This window comes from Odontomachus brunneus, unplaced genomic scaffold (assembly GCF_010583005.1).
Source record: "Odontomachus brunneus isolate Ranch 3 - 2012 unplaced genomic scaffold, Obru_v1 Obru_scaffold_051, whole genome shotgun sequence".
Classification (NCBI taxonomy): Eukaryota; Metazoa; Arthropoda; class Insecta; order Hymenoptera; family Formicidae; genus Odontomachus; species Odontomachus brunneus.
In genome coordinates, this window is record NW_022639501.1 from 1,752,766 (window position 1) to 1,777,725 (window position 24,960).

Below are 24,960 nucleotides of genomic sequence, written 5' to 3' on the forward strand. Positions count from 1 at the left end.
GTGATCAATTATACACTGGTTAATAATTAATTTAATAATTAGTCGACTAAATTATTCGTGATTGTACATGTGATTAATTTAGATTGCTGATTTGCCGATTATTTTGGTCTAGGAAAATTCTCATCGATCGATACCCAGCACTGTATAGGAATGAGCCGATGACAAGAAGGCGGGCTCGTTAGTGACTATAGACTAGTAAATACGAAAAAAAAACACACACGAAATAGAGACACGTTTTGTTTTGTGTACACTATATACGACGATGCGCGACGAATGAAGCACGACAATTAGCGGATGGAGACATTCCGAGGTATCAATGGTGAGTCATCGAGATCGTGCTCGATTACGCGCGAGTAACTCGCGCAGCAATCTGTCGACGATGTTGACGACGGTTAACGAAATCGTAGTACTCGTCTTTTCGGATGAAGATGAAGATGATTTACTGACCGCCACGGTCGCGTGACGTATCAGAGATCACACTCGGCGTAACTAGCGGCAAACCGACTTGATCTTTGTCTCTGAAACCGACTTATCAACGATCATTTATTAAAGAAACTCCTGCTATTGTGGTCTGTACAACTTTTCGTACAATCAACGAAATCTTATTCGCATGTCTGTAATCTTCGTGCTTTAATAGGCATTGTGCACTGTAAACACTCGAGTTTCTAATAAAACACTGCGTATCGAAAACATCGCGAAAAATGAGATTAAAAGCACTAGAAGTCATACTCGTTGTGTTCCAAACTTTTTTTTATAATTAATGTGTTTTGCCGCAGCCATCTTAATAAATGATGTCGAAAGGAAACTTGTGTCCAAAATTCTTGCGAAAAATACGTCGGAATAAAAGGTCATGTCCGTAACCTGACACTTGTAATCGATTGAGCATACATTCGTCAAATGTTGCGAAAACTTTCCTTTTACTTTACAATCAATAAATAACCGTAAAATTAGCATGATAAGATCACGAGGAAAGTCAGGTTAAAGGAGAAGGCTGTACGATGTCACGTTAATTTTATGGTTATTTATTGGTTGTTAGAGCAAAAGAAAAGTTTACGGAATATTTGATAAATGCGTTCAATCAATCCCAAGGATTATCTCACGGACACATCCTTTTATTTCAGCATATTTCGTAAGAATTTTGAGGATGAGTTTTCCCGCTTTTCCTGACGTCATCAATCAAGAGCTCCGCGGCGAGAGACCAAGAGACCTTCAATGAAATCTTATTCGATGTATCTTTCACGCAAATAATTCATGACGTAATGGCACACAGTGTCGCTAAAATGTATACTTCTCTCAATAGCGCCACTCACGATCGCGATAGGCGGATTTCAGAGACAAAACGACGTGTCGTTGGTTAAACTACGAAGCACACGAAGAAGCTTACCTCGAAAACAGTGCATTCACTCGCTACATAGCTTGCCTACGTTTCCATTTATATTGCTCTCTCGCGCAAAGTAAATTTATGGACGAAGACTCTCACTTCCATCGGACGTTATCATTTTATTCGTATCACTTTCGCTACCTCGCAAGCACGACAAAACAGGACTTACAAAATCGAGACAGTGACAAACATTACGACGCAATACGCACAAGGTTAGTTTACATTCTCATTTATGTTTTGTTTTTTTTTTCTTTTCTACTTTATCGCGTCAATTTCATCGGTCCATTATTTCTCCCGGTTTCTCTTTCGTACTCGCGCGCTTCATCTCTCGCGTTCGTTTTCTTTTTTTTTTCGTACATCGATCGGGCAAACGATCGTTTCGGCAATTAAGATAAAAATACCAATACCTGGATGCGTGCCTAACTCTGAACATACTTAATGTTTTGGTCCTTATAAATACAAATGCTTAAACCTTAATATACACTGAGAAAGAATATTAAAAAATTAACAAATATTTATTTGGTACCATTAACATATTTACTTAAATTAAAATGTTCTTCATTTAAACCGAGTAAATAATACTCGGATTAAATGAAAGAAATTTTTAAGTAAATATATTAATAATATCTATCTAATAAATATTTGTTAATTTTCAGATATTTTTTCCTCAGTGTAGAATATATACACACGTATATTGAATATAGCGTACCCCTGAGAATTAATTATACGCTTGTTGTGTACAAATAGAACTCTTCGAACTGAACACAAAATTTCGCGAACAATCAAGTAAAATTTAAAATTTTTTATTAAAGAAGAATGATAAATGACGTAGTATATGAACTGTGACGGCGACGTCTGATGTCGTGTGTTTGCACATTAGGTTTAACTAAAGAAAAAGATTCTCTACCATTTTGCAAATGACCAGATTTTTCGTTCTTAATTAAAGAAGATTGATGCGCACAATCGTATACCAATCTTCTACTTAGCCGTTTGCAAAACTGTAGAGAACTTTTTTCTTCAGTTTAACTTAACTTACATGCACATGATTGCAGACGTTGCTATCGCAGATCATCCACTGTATCGCGCGTCATCCATTCACCAATCCTCTTTAATTAATAACTCAATATTTTACGTGACTGCTCACGAAATGGTAGAGGAATTTTGTGTTCAGTTTATATTTTACCTGCACACAACGGATGTGTCATTAATTACCAGACACCTTGCATACATACATTTTTTATTGAAAGCTCAAATATTGGTATCTCAAGACCAAAACAACGAGAATGTCCAAAGTTAGGCATGTGTCCAGACACTGGTACTTTACCTCGATTTCACTCGCGCTCGTTGCAGTTTCATTAAAGTCCAGCAAGTAGAAATTGTGGACGAATGATGCTCGGAACACATGCGGTACGTCCTACGATTATCGCAAATGTCGGACAGAATATATCGGATGGACCTCAATGAGGCAGTCTACGAACTCGCAACCGAAATGGGAGGAAACAAAAATAAAAAATAACGACAAATATCAGACTCTTTGATCGCTATCCTGGCGGCTGCGCGCAGGAAAATAATTCGAGTAGGACCTCTGCCAGGCTTGCAAACCGAAACTACAGCGATTTATCTTAGAAAGGAATACCGTTCTACAATATCGCAAAACGGACAAGCTAAACTGTGCAAAACAAATCGTCAAAGTAACATTAAAAACGGAGATGAAAGTCCGAGTTTCGCATCTCTATTTTTCTCCTTTTATATTTCTAGATAAGAATAATCGATATGACATCTCGCAGTTGCGCGACTGATACGAAAAATTTGAGAAAAATTGCTTCATCTCCGAAACGGAGGGTGTTAAATATCCGTAGAGCTTCCGCGATAATTTTATTTCGTGCAAAATTTTCATCTCTGATTTATATAATTGAATTTCATTAACGGTTCCCACGCGAATGGAATCCATCGCGTCACGTTTTGCCGAATTTGCGTTACTTAGCGCAGCAGAGGAGTCGCTTTTTGGCTCGCAATCTTGGCTCTTGCACGTCGCAAGATCGGACTATCTTTCCGCGCGCAGATTTATCACTCCCGGAACGCACAAGCGGACGGTATCGGCCAATTTGTACAACGGTGAACGACGTCGGACTTATTCCTCCGCGGCTTCCTCCTCCCCCGTCTCGGACTCTTTCTTCTTACTCGGGGCTTGATACAACTCCGGCACCTTCTCCCTCCAACCCTTGCCTGAAACGTTTAAAAAAGTCCGACTGGTTCCTCTCTGCCATTCTTATATTCTGATCCCAGTCGTCTGTGGTTCCGCCTGGAGTCGTCCCCTTCGTGTAAGTGTCTTGCTCTCTCTCTCTCTTTCTCTCTCTCTCTCTCTTGTTCCATCGTTTCTTTCGATTTGGCTCGATTTTTGTTACTGTGTAGTTCTCGAGCTGTGCTTTTCGAGCCCGGTATCGCAAGAAAAATCGCCGATACGTCGGTCCGTTAAGCAAAAGAAAAGAAAAAAGTCGTGGACCGCAGCTGATCGCGTGTCCTCGCAGGACACGGTAACGACGACGATAAACAAGAGTCGCGCTGACATCCGGTGGACCGAGATATTCGGTAATGTGTGTGTGTGTATGTGATTATCACTGAATGTGATTATCAAAAACGAGTGCAAGGTGCATGAAGTGGATGGGCGTACGTTGCCGTTTTTTTTTTAACGATTAGACACAATACCGAACAGTAATGCAGCCACGACAAAAAAGATGTACAAAAAGAAAATAGTGGGAATAGACCATGTTGTGTGACCAACAGAAAAACAGCAAAAAATACCAGATAAACACACGTGCTCGCCAGCACAGCACAAACAAAAGTTTCCAGACAGTGTAAACCCAGGTGTCAGCCAATCCAAAAAAGGGAGTAGAAAAAAAAAGAAACAGAAGAAGTAGAGAAACGAGAGGGCGGGGGCGAGGGCGGTGGTACGAAAAGAAAAGAAATAAAAAAGTGGACAAAGATAATTGCACACAACGGCGTCGTGGGGCCGTCTTTTATTTCCTCAAATCTATTCAAAGGATCGTGTTTCGAGCTGCGAGGGCGTCGTAGCTTTTCCGGAGATTCTCTCGAAAAGACATTTGCCTAAGGCAGACGTTTCTGCGACTTTCTGCGACGAAATTCTGTAACTGTGAAGATGCTTGACGATGCTTTAATCTCGTGGCAAGAACGTAATCGACGTTCCTGTCGAATTAGAGAGACGCTGCTTGAGAATTAGATGAAATTAGACAATCGAATAATTCCGATGAAAATGAGATGCTTGAGACTCAAATTGAAAGACACCTCAGACAGTACAGATGTCTAAAGTACATCTCAGAGACGTCTAAAATAAACTGAAATAAAGATGTCTCTTAAATGTCTCTAAGACTTTTTTTTAGACATTTGTGCCGTTTGAGTAGTCACGCGACTTGCGGCTCCGAAAAAGCTCTGCTACACCGCGTCCTCACCTGTCTCGCTCTAACGTGCTTCTAATTATGTGCATCGCGTACGATTACGTATAACAATGTCAATATGGGGCCATTTTCGAACGACAGCTGGTTCTCGAAGAGCAACTATTCTATTTCTAGGATAAAATGCCGTGGCCCCCGTTGTCGTCGTCGTCGTCGTCGTCGTTGTCGCCGTTATCGTCGTTATCGTCGTCCTCGTCATTGCGACACGGATCTACTCACAGGCAGTCGCGGCCGCCTGACGGTTCTTGCTGTAGTAGCTGAGGAAGTTGACGTCGTTGCGGATGTCGGCCGGCCGAAGGTCCGCGACCTTAAAGTACGGCTTTCTGACGGACTGCGGCTTGCCGGCGACGTACTTGACGCATGACAGGGTGCCGAAAGAACCCCTCTCGGGCACGTCATACCAACCAAGGTGTTCAATTTGCTTCTTCGCGAGGTTGCGGCCGGTCAGCAGTCGGCGAACGTAGTCGTGGCTGCGCATACGTTCCGGCACGATCTGCTCGAGGAAGTCGCTGGAAACCGCCAAGAGAAGTCGCTCGTTTTATTCTCCCGCGGAAACAAAAGCGAAAGTAACAAGAGTCACTCTGATGGATTGGTGCAAAAGATTTCTATTCATTCTTCTATTGAATTTCCGTGGAAAGTTTTAGGCATTAGAGAGAAAATGAGAAGTCCTCGTTAGACGTCTAAGCAAATACCGACATGTTGCTCGATTTTACTCGTGATGATTATCAATTTTTTGATCATTTTGTTTTCTGTTTTATTCGACAAATATGACGAACTTCTTTTGCACCAAATCGACGAATCTTTTCAAGCGACTTTTCTAACGGAAACTTTGTGATTAGTTTTATTGATTATGCATCATTTTCTTTCTCATCAAGATACCTTGCCACTGCCCTCGGCACGAACACGTGGACGCGGCGAAGAAGGGAGTCCACCCTCGCGCGTATCTCCCTCGTTTCGTCGTCGAACAACTGCGAAGAGATGAACACGTGGGACATTATTGGTATGAACAAACCGACGAATTTGTCTCGAGCAACAACATCGCGCAATGTTTCAACAGTGACGTAGCAAATGAATGTTTCTCAAACTCGCGATTTTTAGCCGCGCAATTAGGCATAGATAGCCGATATAATGGCCGTTTGATATCGAAATTCATTACAAGGTTAACTCTCATTTTAACGACAGCAAGAGTCACCAGAACATCGCTTTTTGTTGAACAAAAAAGAAAAAAATCAATTAAAAAAGGGAAAAATAAGAGTTCAAGCATGGATATTATAGTACAATAAAAACAAAAGTGATATTCGTGACCGTCCTCCAAAAGATGTGGGAGAAAAAAATTTTTTATTTAATGATTATAACGAGATTAAATGTTGCCAAACGTTTCGGTCCATTCGTGGACCCTCCTCAGTGATAAAAACGTCATATAAAAGATAAAACCCAATGTCAAAAAGCAATGCAGAACGCAGGTCCAAAAAGGAAAAATTCACGATTCTCTCTTTCTCTCTCTTTCTCTCTTGTATTCAACCGCAATTCTCTGTCAATCCTTACCGACGGACGCACACGCTGCTCTTTTCAAGATCCATCGTCAAGGACAGACGAATACTTGAATTATTGCAACGACGCGAACAACAAACGTTCGCGATGTTGAACGTCGCGACGAGGAATGAAAACAATGGTGCAGATGACGATGGGGATGACGACGATGACGGCGGCTCATGAGCGATGGCGACAACATGCAACGTGGTTTCACCACGTCGTGGCTCTCAGAATTACGGTCGATCGTTAGGTCGGAGATTAGGCCGGCTGCCAGACTTACTATGTTGTCACGGGAGTTTAGGTACTCTTCCATGTACGATCGGCTGGACGGCCTCGGCAGGTCGCGTATCCTGTTGAGCTCGGCTACGAGGACGCTGGGCCGCACGCGTGCCCGCACCCTTATCGGTACCATTGCACCGGAGTAGTATACATGGTGTACCGGCGAGTGAACTATGGTGACGAGCCGCTTGTGCGCCACGTATGGCATATGAGGAATGGTCCTCAACTAAGGGCATGAACTCGTCTTTACTAACCGCTCTCGCCCTATAACTAGCTGGCGAGCTCTGCGGCGAAGCGGACAGTTTGCTGGTGCAAGCCCCGAGATGCGCTGAGATGCGCCGAGAACGGTCAATCCGTCTGGTGATGGTTAAAGCGACGTACGCCGGCATAAATCGGCTTTCTCCTCTCTTTAATGACACGAGGAAGAATCACGTGTACTTTCTGGCGGCCGAAATGTGGACGTTCAGAGAGTGGCTCTTTAAACAATTGAGGAAAAAAGACGCGCGACTCATTATACAGGGTGTCTGGCAATTATTGGCGCACTCATTGCGCGCGGATAGAACTCGTCAAACTGAACGCAAAACTTCTCTACCGTTTCGCAAAAAAAATTTCGAGTTGCTCATTAAGGAAGATTGGTACATTGTCGCGCACAATCGTGCACCAATCTTCTGTAATTAATAACGAAAAATCTACGTAATTATTTGCAAAATAGTTTTTTGTTCAATTTGAGCTAATATATACAACGGCAGAGTTCGCCGCAGCAGCTTATTTATCGTATCACGTGTGATCGTTCACTAATCTTCTTTGATTGATAACTCAAAATTTTACGTGGTTGTTTGCGAAATAATAGAGGAGTTTTCTGTTCAGTTTGACGAGTTTTATCTGCATATAACGGGTGTGTCAATAATTGTCAGACATCAAGTATATTCTGTAAACTTCTTGAAATAGAAATTCACTGAGGACGAGTGAAAATTCATAGGCGATAGTGAAAATAGTGCTACACAGAATTACAAGAATGAATGTCTAACTCAAGTTTATTTTGGAGTGAATTTTGGAGCCGTATTTATGGCCTGATTTTGTATTTAAGATCGTTTTAAGTTCACCTTGAGTTGCTAAAAAGTCTCTTTTATATAAGCTATTTATATAACTTCTTAAAATGAAATTGGAGCGATTTTAAATATAAAATCTAACTATGAAAATACCGTTTTCAATCCATACGAATAAAGGTTTCAATCGATTGGAGTGAATTTATTTCTGTGGCGATAAAATATATATCAGAGATTCGCTCTGTCGATCCCGAGTGAAAGAACTCATTTCATCTGAGCGAAAAGTCGAGGAAATTCGAGTGACTCCATTATCACTCTATTTTTCAAGTGAAATTTCTCAGGAAGAAATTTAGAGAGTGTATACAAGAGTACATAATCAACGAAATTTATTTAGAGATGCTTCAAAATCTTTTCGTATGAATAAAGCGTCATCACCAAAGAATCAACGGCAGCGTAGCGTTCGGTGAGTTCCAGCCTCAAGCAACGACATGCCGAAACTTCACCACGCGAACGTGGCGCGTGGGGATCGCACAAGGAAGTCCCAGGGTGTACTTGTATATTAGCGAGCGTGTGTGCTCCACCTGTCAGTGCAAGAGGCATCAATGGGGATTAATCGTTACGTGCGTTACATTACCTTGAATTACACGCGACACCGTGAAGATGGATGTTACTGCGATGAAGTAGCGCTTTAGGATTAGTAAACATCGAGATCTGAAATTAATTAGTGCGAGACGGTGTGAGAGCGGCGAAGCGTCGGTCTTTCGCAAGAGCTCCTCCCAAAATTATCGGCGGGCTTTGCCTAACACCCTGTTGCCGTTCTCACGTTGCAACTGTCAAGTCGTGCGAAAATTAGACGTGTACATGCGTGTACAAACATATATGCATACACACAGACAATTCATAAAATTTATCAGCGAAGTCAACATTATTATACATATTTACAGATGTATCGCCATCTTGTATATGCATATCACGTTGATTGTTTGTACATTAAATATCTATGATCGTCGAACGAGGCGTGGCAGGTGTTAAACATCGCTATCCGGCACAGGCAAAAAGAGATTGATCGATTGACACAATCTTCGATGAAGCTCTAAATTCTCCCAAATCGTAAAGCTCCAAAAATGTTCAGGTAAACTGAGAACACGAGGATGGAAAGAAGCGCAAATTTGAATGATCTTCCTCGGTCCTTATCGTGTGCAATTTTCGGAACTTTATCGATATTATTGACTATTTCATAATTGCTATTATTATCATAGTGCTATTTTCATAATTTCTACGTTAATCTGTACACTGAGAAGAAAATGTTTGTTACTTGTAACTATAATCACATAAAGAAAAAAATTACTATAAATCAATTTGTTAAATTAAATTATACTGTTTGTTATTTGTAACTATAATAATACCATAATTATAATGTTAGCAATAATAACCTCATGTGCATGTCACTATACTATTTTGCTACAAAAAATATGGTTAGAGCCAAAAATAACTATAAGCTTAGATAGAACAACAATTTTCTTCTCTCAGTGTAATTTTATATACTTTCGAAAGTACAGCTATGCCAAAAGGAGAGAATATTCAGTTGCAGTAAGAAACGCGCAAAGAGGTGCTAGTCGATTCCGATGCCAATTCACGTCGAGGAGAGCAAACCACAATTGGTAACTCTTTAGGATTTAACAATCGCTCATTCTTTCTTTTCTTTCCTTTTTCCACACAAAGCCAAATAGTCAACATGTAAGGTCGCGCGAGTGAATCCTATTCTATTTTATTTCGATAATACATTTGTAGAAAGAAATAAGCCCGACGTTATTTGTTATTCGATTTGCCGGGCTTTATGCACTGCAGCTCGGGGCGAGAAGAATCGAGCTCGAGAATCACGATAGCGAAATCAGAATCGACGATCGCACCTGTTGCGTTCTCGACGAAGACGGTCAACCATATTCGCAGGTCTCACCTCGGTCGTAAAGCATCGACGAGCTAATACCTACCTGGATGATGCTGGAGAGCGGTAGGACGATGGGTCGATACTGGTCGATCGTGTGTTTACGTTAAAGGCAGGTTTTTGTGTTTGGTTTAATCGGGGGATTTTGTTTGTTTGTTTGTTTGTTTGTTTTTGTCCGTCGAAGCCCAACGATGGCGATCGTGATGGCAGTTGTGACGGTGACGATGGCAACGATGAGACGGCGGTGGGGTGACGGTGGTGGCCAAGGCGACGGTGTCAGTGACGACGGCAGCAGCGGCGACGAAGGGCGAGGAGTCACGTGTGGGAGGCAGAATAAATAGAAAGAAGAACAACACTCGGTTAGTGACTCGGGTGGCGTGTTGTACCGTTCCTTCGTCTCGTTACTCTTCTCGCTACTCTTTTGTTTCTCGCGCTTGCTCAACATTGCTCTTTTGCGGTGGCTCGAAGGGCTGGATAGATGGACGGAGCAGACAAGGTCTGCCGGAGGAAGAGAGAAAGAGAGAAGGGTGCAGGTGATTTCGAACGTGCGATATTCTGACGGATTTTCTCGTGATGTTTACATTTGGCCGATTGTCGCGTTGTGTGTCTATCGAGGTGACGACGACGAGATGACGGCGATGACGACGGCGACGATGAAGATGATGACGATGACGATTATAATGATGACAGTGGTGATCGTTGTTAGTCACGTTTAGTAGAGCTGGTTTTAATTTTGCGAGGATATTACCGCAGCTCTCTCCAGCATTCTGCGAAGATGTCGCGTAAGGTATCCATAATCTCAGAAGATGTCACGATAATTCTCGACTAGACTGCAATATATCTTCGAGTTACTCTTCGCGATCAATGCGGCACTTACTGTGCCGCATCTACACAGATGCTTAAAAGCACACAAACAATTTTTAGTGACATTCCAACATTGTTTCCGTGTGACTTTTAAGAACTTTGATTATTGCCAGGAAGTTGAAGTCTAATCACTTTTTCGAAATATGACACGTGAAGAAAGAATGTCAAATGTATAAGGCTTTTCATTGTCGCTTAATATTCTCATTGACCTAGCCTTGAACTGCCTCGATATCATCTCTGTCTTTAAATAAACAAAACTATCTACTTATAAAAGAACTGATCTGTCGATTCATATTGCATTATCGTATTAAACTACACTCTGTCCAAAACTTTCTGAGATTATAGTTCGTCGTAATAGCGCGCTGGACGCCCGCAACAGAGTGATGCACCCTCATAGAACCAGCGAAGATCGCTGGACTAGACATAGAGTTCGTATCTTCGCGAAACGTTCACTCTGGTCACACGGCTGTACAGAAAAAGCGTCATCTCAAGGGGTAGGACTAGATGGTGTGTTAGAGACAGACGGATATTAGGGAGCAGCAATTACATGAGAAACGTTATACACAACCAGCGAGACTCGAGACTCTCGCCGCAGGCAGCGTTCGCGATTCGCGACTAAGTACACCGACGCGAACGTTCCCGCGAGATCGATGAAGCTTGCATTAAATGGATAGAGATTTCTACAGTACTGTTCAATGCGATTTATTGCTGCAACTCTGTTTACAATTTTCGCGCCGCACACACAGAACATAAAGCTTCGGAGAGCCCTGTTCCAAGCTCGAAGCTTACAAACTTAGACTCAGTTATACGGTGGCCCTTGCGACGAGATCGAAGACTACCTGCGCGCTCTACACCGTCTCTGCCGACTAATCCGCCGAAAATATAAGCGCAGAGAGAGCCTAGAAGATACCGCGACTCTGCGCCCGTCGAGGAGCGCACGAAATCGTTCGTTAACGCGACTAGTCTTTTAGCTTCTCTAAGTGACGCAGCTGCGCATAATGCACTATCCACAACTCGGGCTACGGCGACAGCGGTCAAAATTCAGGCGGCAAAAGAACATCAGGATCGTCTTCCTGTCGATGCGTTGGCGCACTTTCAAAGCGTGCAATTTTTTCCTTTCTTTTCCTATTGACTTTTTTACGAAAAAAAGAAAAAAAAAACAAACGAAGCGTACAAAACTGTGACACAAGGGAGAAACAGAAAGGGGATTTTAGATTGGCACACGAAGACATTACGATTCCGGCTTCATCGATACCGACGATCGGTCCGAGTGAGTTTCAATTTTTGAGGAGGCTTTATTCTCTTCCTCTTTTCTTTCTCTCTCTCCCTCTCTCAACGAGTCAATGCAGAATCGCGATTTGGATGAAGGCGAGTTTTTTTCGGCGTAAAATAATTTTGTCATCGGGCTCGATGAGGGCGGAAGCTGAACCGGGCGGACACTTAGACGCGGTAGGAGTAGTGGCGGTAACTGGTGCCGCCAGGCAGACGACCGGAAGCGGTGGACTCGTAGGAGGAGCGGTAGCTGCCGGGACCGCCGCCGGACGACGTCCTGGTCGACCTCTCGGTCGAGTACGAGCCGTACGGGCCGCTCTCCCTCTTGACGACGCTCTCCTGGGTGTAGTTGGTCCTCTGAGGACGGCTGCTGTACGGGTCCGCGGAGGAGCTGCTCGAGCTGGAGTTGGTGTATGAATAGCTGTACTGCTCTTGGGCGGACCTCACCCCGGTCTCCGGATAGTCGCGGACCACGTAGTGCCGAGGCGTCTACGGATTCGGGGTTAGACAAGGTCAACGACATGGAGAACAGGCTCGCAACAGTCGAGAACGGAGCGCGCGCGCGCGTTGACGAGTCTCGCGACTTGGTTCTTACTTCACTTGGCACACCTGGTGTATCACCGCGAGAAACGCAAAACAGTACGAGCCCACGTATTTTTCACGTTGCCATTGCTACGTTATACACACACATGTTTTATGTTTCATTACGCTCGCGCGGAGAAACGTTTGCGGAATTCGCGAGACGTCGGCTTTCGCGAGTGGCAGTTCCGCGTTACTTGCGAACTTTAATCAGCGGACTAGTATTATTTTGCATTTTAGAGCTTGATGTGACTTTGGGCTAATATAAACGCCCGCGGGACGTTTGTTTTGTAAACCTTCTTGGAGGTAAGCTCTTCGAGCTTGGAACGTGTGGCGTGGACGAAGGTCTGCGCGGCTACTTTCTCGCACGCGGCAACACGAAATTGAAAACTTTTGCAAACTTTTTCGTTCGCGTCCACATCTGCGCGACACTTTCGCAGAATGTGAATATTGGATGAGGACGTCGTAGTATGTGTGTGTATGTGTGTATACGCATGTGCATGTGTATCTGTCGTGCATGTGTGTACATACAAAGTGCATCACGAAATTATGACAAGTTCTCCAACAAATCTGTTTCATTAAAAATATAAAATTTCGCCAAAAGAAAATGATGGAAGAAAATTTTGCATGGTTTAGTGAATTCTATACTGTTCTGAGATTTTCTTGCGTCTATGCATCCGTAAAAAAATCGTGTTATGAGAGGATAAAATTCATTAAATCAAATCTCCATCTTCTATATCTATCTTTACTCTGAAGTAAGTGTCAAAACGTCAGTTGCATGACGTATCCTATATACAGGATTGGTCATTATCTTCGTTTTAGGACAACTTTCGCGGTTCTCTATCCGCTGGCCTGACGAATCTAGGAGACAGGGTTGCGACAGAGAGAACTCTATAGATTCGGATATCTCACGATCGACTGGAGAACAGATCGCGTTTGAGAAGGAGAACATCTTGCCTGCGTCATTACAGTGACTTTGCCAAGTATCCAAAGTTGAAAATATATTCTTCGTATCATATCAAGATTGGCTTTAGATTGACGATTAAAGGCGAAATTAACGAAAATACTCGTAGAAGGAAAGCCCATTTCCAGCCTCTGGGACAGTTTTAAAAATAAATCTTGGATAAGTCGACACGTAGAGATTGCAGAAAACGGCCAAGAATTTTCCCTCTTTCCCTTCTCGTTCAAGACACACACGCGACAAGATGCCCTCGTTTGCCTAAAATATCGTCCGGTCTTATTCTCCGGTGTTCTTCGAAGGAGAGAGACGGGTGAACCGAAGATGCGCCGCTACGTCGTCTGGCTCGACGTAGTCCGTAACTACTCGCTACTCGCGTCGTGCATGGATAATTAATCCGTGCCTCGCCTCGAGTACTCGTCGTACTTGTCGCTGCCAGCTCGTCTATTCTGAGAGAGAATCGCGCGAAGTTGTCGGCGAACTCCGACCAGTAATGCCGCCCAGATGGTCGGCTGGGCTTGTGGCCAGGGGAATGTCTGGCGAAATCCAGACGACGCTGGAACCCGTCGCGATTTCGAAACTCTGAGACCCGAGATGTGGCAGTCTAAAGACGCTCAAGCGGAGGCGATCACTTCGTGATCAAACGGATAATCCGCCATTTTTCGTGCTTTGTTGCGAATTTTCCATGATTATTCGGCGCTTTGTTTATTTGGGAGAAGACGCGCGAAAGTCACGTTGCCGTCGTGTCGTTGGGAGACAGAGGGATGCGGAGTTCATTTTCGACGCACTCGGCTTCACGGGTGCACCCCGTGAAACGAAGTAAATGTCGCGTACAGTTAGCGTCATGTGTATCATGTACACAGAAAAAAAAGATTTGCTAATATATGGACAATTAAAAATATTAGCTGCAGGAGCAAATTTTTTTGCTTTCATAACAAAGTATTTATTTGTGTTAACTAATATATATATATTAGCAAATCTTTTAGTGTACCATTCCTTACACTGAGAGTTACACGATTTTCAATTTTACACGTGTACACCTAAGGTATCCACATAAAGTCGTTGCAATTGGAGTTGCTTGTGCGATTTTCGAGTTTATGCTTATACGCACGAAAGAAACAACTCCGTTGGAGTAATTGAGTTTTCTTTTATCTGAGTTAACTAAACGAAAATTGAGTTGCGCGAATAGAAAGATTCCTGCGGAAGACTTCTACTCAACGCCCATTGCTCTCAATTATCTCGACCGAGTTTTAATGCAGCTGAATGTTTTCGGTCGCAGTAACAGAAATATTATCTCTTGTCAACGTGATTTTGAACGCTGATAGTCCTCATTCAGTCCTACGAACTGAAATCTTCTCCATGTGCGTAAGACTGTGTAAATTTTGTAACTCTCAGTCTATACGGAAAAAAAATAGTATGATTGGCAATCTAATGCGAACCAGATGAAACTGTACCAACCAGATTCGATGGTAAAATACGGAACAACTATGGCCAGTATTCATAGTGGGATTTTATATTTAAGACCGTCTTAAGTTCATCTTCAGATGCTGTACAGATCATTTCATTGGTTAGCGAGTATCTGAAGATGAATTTAAGGCGGTCTTAAATATAAGATCCGACTATGAATACCGGCCTATGTGATTGCTGCAAGCATAGAGCAATTGCTGAGTTACAGTGACGACATTTGATTGCTTCAACTAGAGTGTAGATGTCACCCCAACCGATTTCTGGTCGCCACAATCAGATCACGCGCAACAGCAGGTCTATTCTTTTTAGCTGAATTACCTGAACTAGTGCACACCGATGCAATAAGTTAAGCCAGCGGCACACGGTACTTTTATTTTTGTGCTGGATGGAAATACTCTGTTTTGATTGCTGCATTTTCATCCATCTTCAGAAATGCACAGATCAGAACAGAGTATTTTCATCCAACAAACAAACCAGCACGAAAACAAGCATTGTGTGCCGCTAACTTTAAAATGAGGTAAATATATTTTATTTTACTCTATTTACTAGTCTACACCAGGCAGTTCAACTAAGAAGAACAGACTTTACATTGACGTAGTTGATACTAAAGTGTAACTGACAAGGAACATTCGCGAAGTGTGTGTCTCCGATTTCGATAAAACTTGGCATATTTATAGAATGGCCAAAAATAAGAGACTCATATTTTTTTTATCGGCAATGGCTCAGGTTTAATGAGTGAAACTACCCCTCAAAATTTTATTTTCGCTATCTCTATAACTATTGGAGATAAAAAAAAATTTTTTAGCTCATTTTATTTTTTATAAAAAACCGCATAACTTTTGTCTAAAAAGTTTTTTTCTATCTTCAAGAGTTACAGAGATGGTAAAAAGGGCATGAAACTTTGAGGGGTACTTTCACCCCTTAAACCTGCCGCCATTGCCGATAAAAAATATGGGTCTCTTATTTTTGGCCACTCTATAAATATGCCAAGTTTCATCGAAATCGGAGACACATACTTCGCGAATGTTCCTTGTGAGTCATGTTAATCATATAAGTCACTGTCATACAGAGGTAGGCTAGACTGATGTGACTATGCTGCTCACAACTAAATATTTCTGGTTACTATACTATCTATTTTTTTTCGCATAGGATGTGACGTACGATATGTGGCGTACATGAGGCTGACTGTACGTACTGATGTACACACATACATACGTACATACGTCTATCTCGCGTTAATTAACTCGACCGCGCGCGGCATGATTCGGATCAAGTAGTCGAGCGCGTCAATCGCGATCTACGACGATTTACACGCACGGGACACAAGGAGGAACGATTAAGAGACTCGAAAGAGAGATACAATGGGAAGTTACGAACAGGGGAGGATGTATGAGGAGTGAGTGAGCGGTCTACACGTTTACTTGCTCGCACACAGAGATGCAGATGACCAGAAACTTCAGTGACACGTTCGCAGTAATATATATCGATCTATATCTGCAGACACACAACGCGCGGGCCAATTATAAACGCGGGAACGGTGTATATACGTACGTATTAATAATGTCTCCTTGCCTCGGCGAAATATTTAGGACACTCGGAGCGTGTTGGGCAACGTCACGCGCCCTTGCCAACAAACTCGTGGCTAACTTTGACAGTGTGCACGTGTGCTACGCGTGTATGTATGCGAGAATGTTGCACTCGGTGCCTTATCGCGAATCTTGGGTTCCGCTCGGTTCAACACCGCGATTCAAACGGAGTCGCTCGATCGACGACCGTAGGTTTTATTTATATGTATATATTTTTTTTTTGTCCATTCAATTCAATTTATTTATTTGTTTATTTGCGGGATCAGTGTTCTTTCATATACATGACGTGTAATACGGCTTCGTTGATTCAGCGACGAACGGGATTGGCGAAGAGCCCCGGGCGAAACTACGCGCAAATTTTATCGCGACTGTCTGCGAATGTTTCCTCATTCCATCGGAATTGACTGAAATCCATCCATTTTCTATTCTACAAAACGCACATGTAAGATGAAAATACTAGTGCCTAATAACACTGGTATTTAATTTTGGACATTCTTATATTGTCTTGGTTTTTAAATACGAATCAACTTTCAACGTAGAATATATGATATATTCAATATATGTAAATATATATATATATATATATATATATCCTATATGAGAAGTTTAAATATTCATATTTAAAAGCCAAGACAATAAAAATGTTCAGTATTAGATACCAGTGTTATTAGTGTTCAGGAATTGGTGCTTTTGCCTTAACTCTTGTGGCGCATGTTTGACAATTTGAGAGAAAAAGTGATGAGTAACATTGAATCCTCGGCAACTCGGAAGCTGAATTAGATATTCAAAGTTAAACTACGAAAGTTACACGAGATAATTGATGCTTAAAATACGAGAACACACACCTCTGACTCGAAACAACAAGAGAACTCGATCGAAAATGAATTACACAGGCATACCTAATTCGACATGTCGACTCGACAAAGTCCGTGCTGTAATAAAGCCAACGTTCCGCAGCAGGACTTTGTCCCCTGAGAAAGCTGATCAGGACATTCGCCGTCGCTGACATGATGTACCGCGCTTCGTGCAATGCATCAGCGGCTACGAATACGCCAAGAGCAAGTCCGACAACCCTACGATCCGTCAATACACGTCGAGGTGCAAAATAAACATTACAAGCTTGATATCGCCCTATCGTTGTCGTATAATATATCAGGGCGGAGACTCTTATTCAACACGGAGACATGGATAGCTTATACATCGATTGTGTAACAATCTGGCGCTGCCTCTCCTCTTCGCCGAGTCCGTCTCTCTCGCCGAAGGGTGGCCAAAAGGCGCAACATTCATGTCCTCTTCATCATCGTTAGAACCGGTACCAGGACGGCTTCTGGAGGGCCATGAGGATCTTGGTGCGGCCGCTGGCCGGGGTGGTGGCGTGCCTGACTCTGCTGGGCGGCCGTGCCAACACTCCCTTCTCGAAGACGTGGCCGCGAGTGGCCAACTCGGCGGCGGCGTCTAGACCGACCCTTGACACGGCACCGCCGTCTATCAGCTGGCGCGTGTGATCCTGCTTGACCATGACGGTGTCCTTGCCGCGCACCAGCCCCTGTTTCGCCGGCAAGGTGGCGTACTGGTAGAATTCCTTGCGCGGGTCCTGCTCCTTGCGGCCCCACACGGTGAACGGCTCCTGGACCAGGGACGGCCGTGGCACGAACGGCACCTTCTCCCACGGAAAATAGTCCTGCTTCTGCAAATGTCAGGCCCGGCCCGAAGGGCCCAAGGTCAATCGTAGTCCGCCCGGACTCCTCGAGTCTCTGAGATGAGCCTTCAATTCGTCGAGCGATTCCATTATGGGAATAGGGCTTTCCTCGGCCCACGTGGTTTCCCCAAGTTCGTCGAGAAGTCGCTCGCGCGTCTCTACCGATGTCTTCGAGCTTCCACACCACTCTCTTTCTCTTTCTCTGTTTCTCTCTCTCTCTTTCACTATCGTCACGTTCTCTTTGCTAATCGCGCTGATAGCAGATAGTCGTTCCCCCTACCGTGGGATTAGCTTCTTCAAGTATTATTCCGGTCTACTCTCGAAATTTCGAAGTAGCGATAAACTGTACCCTCGTCGGACAGTCGAGGTTCGTTCCGAGCGCAAGAGAGCCTAGATTCCCGTGACGTTCGTCATCGCCACGTTTCCCGGATAGTCGTAAAACGTCGCGACGCAAACGAACTCGCGAAATGTTCAAAAACATACACGCACACGCATAAACGCGCGCGCGTTTCGGTATCGATCAAGTGTCGGCGGGAGAAAGGAAACTTTGGGGGAAGACTTCCTGTTTAATTTTCACGAAACGTATTTTGCTCTGGAGATAATTCTTTTTTCGTCAATTTCGCGCGCTTTAATAATATCATTACTGAATATTTTCACTGAACTAGGAACAAAGAAAAAAAAACAGAGGAAAGAAGAAAAACGACCAAATGTAGTTTATACTTGGGCTATTTGTTTCTTAATAATTATTTACTCTATTGTAATTTTCCCGAGTCGAAATTTTGATGTTACTTCGACGCTCTTAAGGACAGTTTGCGTCTACTTAGACAGTTTATAGCTTAGGTAAAACCTATTTTGACTATATTGATACTCATTAACTTCTCTTTTGAACCTTGAACTCTACCTAAAATTTTGACGCTACTTTGACGCTCTTAAAAATAGTTTGAGCCTACTTAGATAATCTGCAACCTAGGTGAAACCTATTTTCACGATATTGACACTCATTTCCGAGTCGAAATTTCGACCCTATGTTGAACCTTGAATTCTATAAAATATATATATTCTATGTAGGAACTAAAGCTTCAATAGAGGTTCGCAACTGAACCTACTTTACTTTCTAAGATCCTACCTAAGATACAACCTACTTTGACGCTAAAGAAAGCGAAAGCGGAAATTTCAGACATCATCAGGATCAAAGTAAGAGTAAATTATATCATTAGAATTAAACCTACTTTGCTATCTTAGCTCCTACTGTGGTGTAGAATTCAAGGTTCAACATAGGGTCAAAATTTCGACTCGGGTTGTATTTTGTAATACCAAAGGGATTGCTTTTTCTTGTTAGGAAAGTTAAATTGCAGTCGAAATATTATCTGCACTTTTCAACAACGCCACGATGAAAGAATTGTGCAAACGCCGCGCAAAATTGACCTTTGATGAGAGATCGTGTTCCCCTCTCAAAAATAACGCAGGCGAAATATTTGTGCGCTTTTGCACTTCCAAGTTCCTACATTTTTACACACGGTCCGCAGAGACTCGAAGATACATCGGCGTGACGTATCCGCGCGCGCTGGCGTTGGCGGGCGCGTATGAATTTTCGTGTCGGCGAAATGCTACGGTGGGCGTCGGCGTCGCGCCGTCGGTGCGTCTAAATTAGGGCAGAGTAACGCAACACCAGACTCCCCTCGACTCGAACGAGGCGGCAAACGTCTTAATAATCATCACGGATGATGATCTGGAAGGCATCTCTCTCTCTCTCGCGCGCGCGTGCGTCTTGTTTTTATCGAATCGTCTGTGATGTCGAAATAGAAAATACGAGAGTAGAAATATAGTTGCTCTCTCTCTGACGCTATATAACTGGGGTGTGACGCGAAATATCGCGATCTCCAGTCTCTGCCGCGTCGCCCACGAGTACACCGCCGCGCAAATCCCTGTCAGCGCTGCCAAATGTAATTTGGCATAATTTGAATTTTGAACTTTCTACGTATTGGCGCTCTTCTCGTTCGCACTTTCTCGCGCAAACAATTTTACATTGTCGTCATTCGCCAAGGAAGACGCGGGCGGATTTGCACACGAGACCATCTGTTTCCCCTGCTTTTACCGTTAATTTTACAATGAGGAGCATTCATCAATTCGACGAGGAGCGCGGTTGATTCAAATTTCTATAAATAGACGCGTATCAAGCGAGCCAGTCATCACTCGCGCCAGTGTTGGGTAACGCGGGTATCATCGTATGGCGGCGAATCCGATACCGTATCGAATCCCCTAGACGAAATGCAAAGAAACAGACAGGACGAAGAGCGTAGGATCTAACCGAATCGTTATCCGGCATCGAAGGCGCGATTTCGGAAAATTCAAAACCATTATAAATAGAGTCGGCCGGAGGGCAGGAGGTTACAAAACGGAAACTATTCATAGCGGCGCAGCCATTTTCCGGGACTATGCGGTGTTAAACTTAGACGCCGCGCGGATCTCAGATCCGCCAGCGGAAAAATGAGTTTGGCCGGCAATCCCGGACCAGCGACACCCGACGGAGATTTTTGAGCAATGCTCTGAGGAGAAATTACGTCGCACTTTCTGACGCAACCCGTTCGTCCGTGCTGGCTCCTCCGAAAAAGATCCGCGTAATTCATATTTTTTTACGAATCGTGAGACTCTCGTACTTCTCGAGGCGTAATAAGTTACGTGTCGTAAGAAACTCGCGTGATTATTAACACTTTGACGAGACCGCTGTCACATATATGTGCCACTTCATTCCACCAGCGGTTGTCGCCTTACGAAAGGAAATATTTCTCGACAATGTGACGAGTTATTTACAATTGTAGACAACTGTAGAAGCTATTTATAGATTTTTTTTTCATGTAGAAGGAGAATGAGGAAAATCTGTCTCTCAGATATTTCAAATGAGCTCGCAAAATCTACCGAAGGTAGGAGTAAGTCGAAAATTTTTCCCAAATTCGTCAAAGTGTTAAGATTACTCAGGAGAAATGTCATTTCTTTTCATCTTTGACAGAGTCATTCGATCTGATTGTTTACACAATCGTTGTATTACAGAAAATATTTATATAAACCGATACGTCGTAACATCCGAACGCGATTTCCGGTGTGCTAATGTTATCATTAGCTGCGATTTGTGCTCAAAGGACCAAGTTTAGCCGTGACGAGCCGAGAATTAGACATAGTCCTCTTCGTGAGAACTCTCATCCGTCATCATCATGCCACTCGTTACTTTCGGTTGCCTTTTTACCGTGCGCTTGTCAGTCAGTGGCGATCTCTAAACTCGGTCCTCTCGAGATCTCTCGACGATTCTAACTACGCCTGTGCAAAATCTCTAGCGAACGATGAAGTTAACGAAGTGACTATACAACAGAATTTCCAAACAACACTTTCAGGTTCTTCCAAATATTTTTCGTAACATTTTTAAGACTTGATCAATTTTCAAGGGCGTTTTGAAAGTTTTGGGCGGATCGAAGACAATAAAATATTATCTGGAAATGTAACTTCTTCCGAGTAACTTCGATCCTTTTTTACGAGAGCATCTCCGCTTTCATCCGTTCGCCGCGTTCCGCGTTGGTGCTATTCAATCCGTTCAATTCATATTTGGCTCGTAATATGTCGCGATTTGTATTCACGCGTAAGTCACCGAGATGTATGTACAATCGACGCGACACGAAACAATATCTGCCGGTCGATTGGGACATCCACGTGGATTTTGCGGGCTCCCGGGCGACGGTTCTCGTGATACGTCACGTTTGCAATTAACAGAACAATACAGTCTACAGAGAATACTCATTGCACGCACACAAGTTCTCCGGTTGTTTCAAGGCGGAGACTGAGTCGCACGAATAACGCAATCATCGGACAAGTGCTGCCTCTTGATCCGTGGCAAGGGCAGCAATACCAAACATGAACGAGAAATCACAAGGACAAATCCTGAGGGACAAGGCAGACTTATCGCGAGCTCGAACACTCATCGGTCAGGTTCGCGCTCACCCAGGAAACCGCCAATCCCAACAGTCACATCTCGTCAATGCTATAATTTCTTCCATTCGTAACGACGTAATTGTTACATGGAATGTGCTGTTATACCACACTTACATTGTTGAGTGTGAAATTATAACATCGATCAATGTTACTCCCGATGAAAAATTTTTCATGCAAAATTATGTATGAAATTTGTCCATACATAATTATGTATAATTATATACAATCATATAAAATTATATATAATTATACACAATTATGTATAACAATATATATAATTACATATAAATCTATGCGTAATTATGTAAAATTATATATGAATTTATGTATATTATTATACATAATTATGTATAATTACGTATATAAGTAGAATGTATGAACATGAATGGAACAAATTTGATACATAATAATATATAATTATGTATAATTATATATAATTTTATATAATTTTATATAATTATATATGAAAAATTTTTCATTGGGCTGTTAGCTAGGGTTTACTAGGTACACTTGTCAGATTGGTGCAAAATCTCTGTCGTGAGATCATATCGAATAAAAATCTAAAATAACATAGTCTAATCTCGAAGAATTCATGATTTTAAAATTAATAACATCGACTGGGCGTCTTCCCTTATAGAAATATCATACTAAGAATCATTGATAATTACTTATTTTCAGTATTAAAAATACTGAATAATAAATAATTATCAATGATTCTTAGTATGATATTTCTATAAGGGTTTCTTCAGACATCTAACGAAAACTATTGTCCTTTCAACGCTCAAACTTCCTACGAAAATTTAACAGAGAACTGACAAATCTCTTGCACCAACTGAATGCAATAACCGTCTCGTGAGTTCTCGCCATCGTCGGGAAACGTAGCGGGAAGAGAACGGTGGTGTTCATCCCGTCGAATCTCTGCGAAACCGACGTGTGTGTCGCGATCGAATCATTGAAAATGGGGTCCATGTGCCTCGGAGTTCTCGAGACTCCGAAGAAGATGCGTGCACCCTTCGAGTTTGTCAGGAGTGAGTCGGCGAGTTGACAGTTTTTCGCGAGACACCGAGTGCACGATTCCTCGAGTGCAGGAGAGCGGCAGTAATAGTGGTGGTAGTAATAGTAGTAGTAGTAGTAATTTGGTAGTACAGTGCTAGTATAGTAGTTGGTAAATATACAGTGATCAGAGTGAAGTGTGGAAGTCGAGATCTCTCTCGTCGGTGGTAGTGAGTCGCATCGAGCTCGACGACGAACAGCAGCGACGAGAACAAGACTTCGCGGGCTCCTCAAGAGGAGGAAGACCGACCGACGCTACGTCGTCGACCGGGGTTTCCGGTCGCGCCGCTCGCTCTCCGTCGTCGATCGACCTCGTCGACGAACGGGGAACCAAGTGCCAAGTTGTCACTCATCGCTTCGCGCACGACGTCTCACGGGGATATCGGTCGCGACCGCGACGACGAATGCGGGTCAACGTTATTATTACCGCCCCTCACCGCGGCTTTCTTTTCTCGTTTCGTTACCCAGGCAGAATGGAAAGTCACGATGACGTTAAAATGATCGATGAGAAAATCACCACGATAATACAAAAGTAAAAATCAAGGAAATAAGGCTCTCTCTATCGATCAAAGAAAGAGGACCTATAAGAACCTTCTGCAATGTGAAAGAAAAAATATCGAGGAAATAAAAAATATTTATTCGGTGGACACTATTAATATATGTTCACTAATATAAAATACGCTACTTTACGATATTTTAAATAAAAAAGTACGCGCTTTCTTAAAACTCTTTACTTTTCTAATTGTTTGTTCTACCCAAATAAAAGGATTTAGATTTAGAAAAATATATTATTAGTGCTTACTGAATAAATATGTTTTATTTCTTTAGGTGTTTCAAGGTATCTTTTAGAGATGATCTTTAAATATTTTTTCTCAGTGTAAAAGCGCACTTTTCGACCGTGATTCGATCATCTCGCGTCATTTAGATGCAATCATAATTTTCTGTTCTACTTGGGTATTGGCGACGTCGATTCGAATCGTTCACTGCTCGTCACTTCCGGCTCTTTTCGGACCCCTCGACTCTACTACGTGCGTTTCTTCGCGCAAAGTGGACGCGTTTATCGGGGGGAAGAGATTACGTGTCTACGGCATGGAAAGGCGTTCCAAGCTGGAAAAGCGTCGATGAGTGGCACTCAACGACGACGGAAACGCGAGGAACAAACACTTATTACACAGACGTTCCCACAGATCGGTCGCGCCGGTGAGACGTTGGCGCGATGCAGCGAAATTACACACGGGGGGGTGCGATGACTCGGTTAGACTAGGGTGATTTGCTTCCTGTCGCAAACGGAGCTACCTTTCGTTCTTTTACTCGATAAAAGTTAGTGCCACGTACAATAAAACCGTTATCAATCTATACTTTCAGTCCGTTCTCTCTCTCTCTCTCTCTCTCTCTCTCTCTCTCTCTCTCTCTCTCTCTCTCTCTCTCTCTTCCGCTCTCTTTTTCGCCCTCTCTCTCCTTCCCCCGCTCGTTTTCTCTCCCCGCGACTGCCTCGTTTTTCTCGGTTTCGCTTCGGTAAATAACGTCGGAGCAGGTTTGGGAACGGTGAGAAAAATTAATGCCCGTCCGCCGCGGGCCTAGTAGCTCTTGAATCTTCGCTAGATGGTTAGTAATGGCATTACCGTGAACAGTGCCGTATTATGCAACCGCTCCCGCGCAGATTAAGATTCTTAATGTAGGTACATCGAACGCGACGGGATGACCGAAATTCTGGAGGCGGGTAGTAGGCGACCGACCGGACTTGTTCCGCCCTTGTTTCGAGGCTGTTTCGCGCAACCCAGTAAAGCGTCAGTTGCTGATATCGCGTGAATGCCAATCAGAGCAACGCGAAATAATTAAGTTAACAATTC

At 43.1% G+C, this 24,960-nt stretch overlaps 1 protein-coding gene across 5 annotated transcripts in view; it reads right to left on the reverse strand.

The window, feature by feature from the left end:
• The window catches only part of LOC116845323 (proteoglycan 4-like), a 34,179-nt gene that overhangs the window by 6,553 nt on the left and 2,666 nt on the right, over positions 1-24,960 (reverse strand). For 3 of the 5 annotated variants that reach the window (XM_032817864.1, XM_032817866.1, XM_032817863.1), the window contains exons 3-6: positions 9,701-9,739; positions 6,665-6,889; positions 5,731-5,819; positions 5,071-5,360 (exon numbers count right to left, since the gene is read on the reverse strand). In XM_032817864.1, coding sequence (XP_032673755.1) covers positions 5,071-5,360; positions 5,731-5,819; positions 6,665-6,889; positions 9,701-9,739 — 643 coding nt within the window. The remainder of the gene's footprint in view (positions 1-5,070; positions 5,361-5,730; positions 5,820-6,664; positions 6,890-9,700; positions 9,740-24,960) is intronic. The other 2 variants (XM_032817867.1, XM_032817868.1) reach the window with 2 other exon arrangements.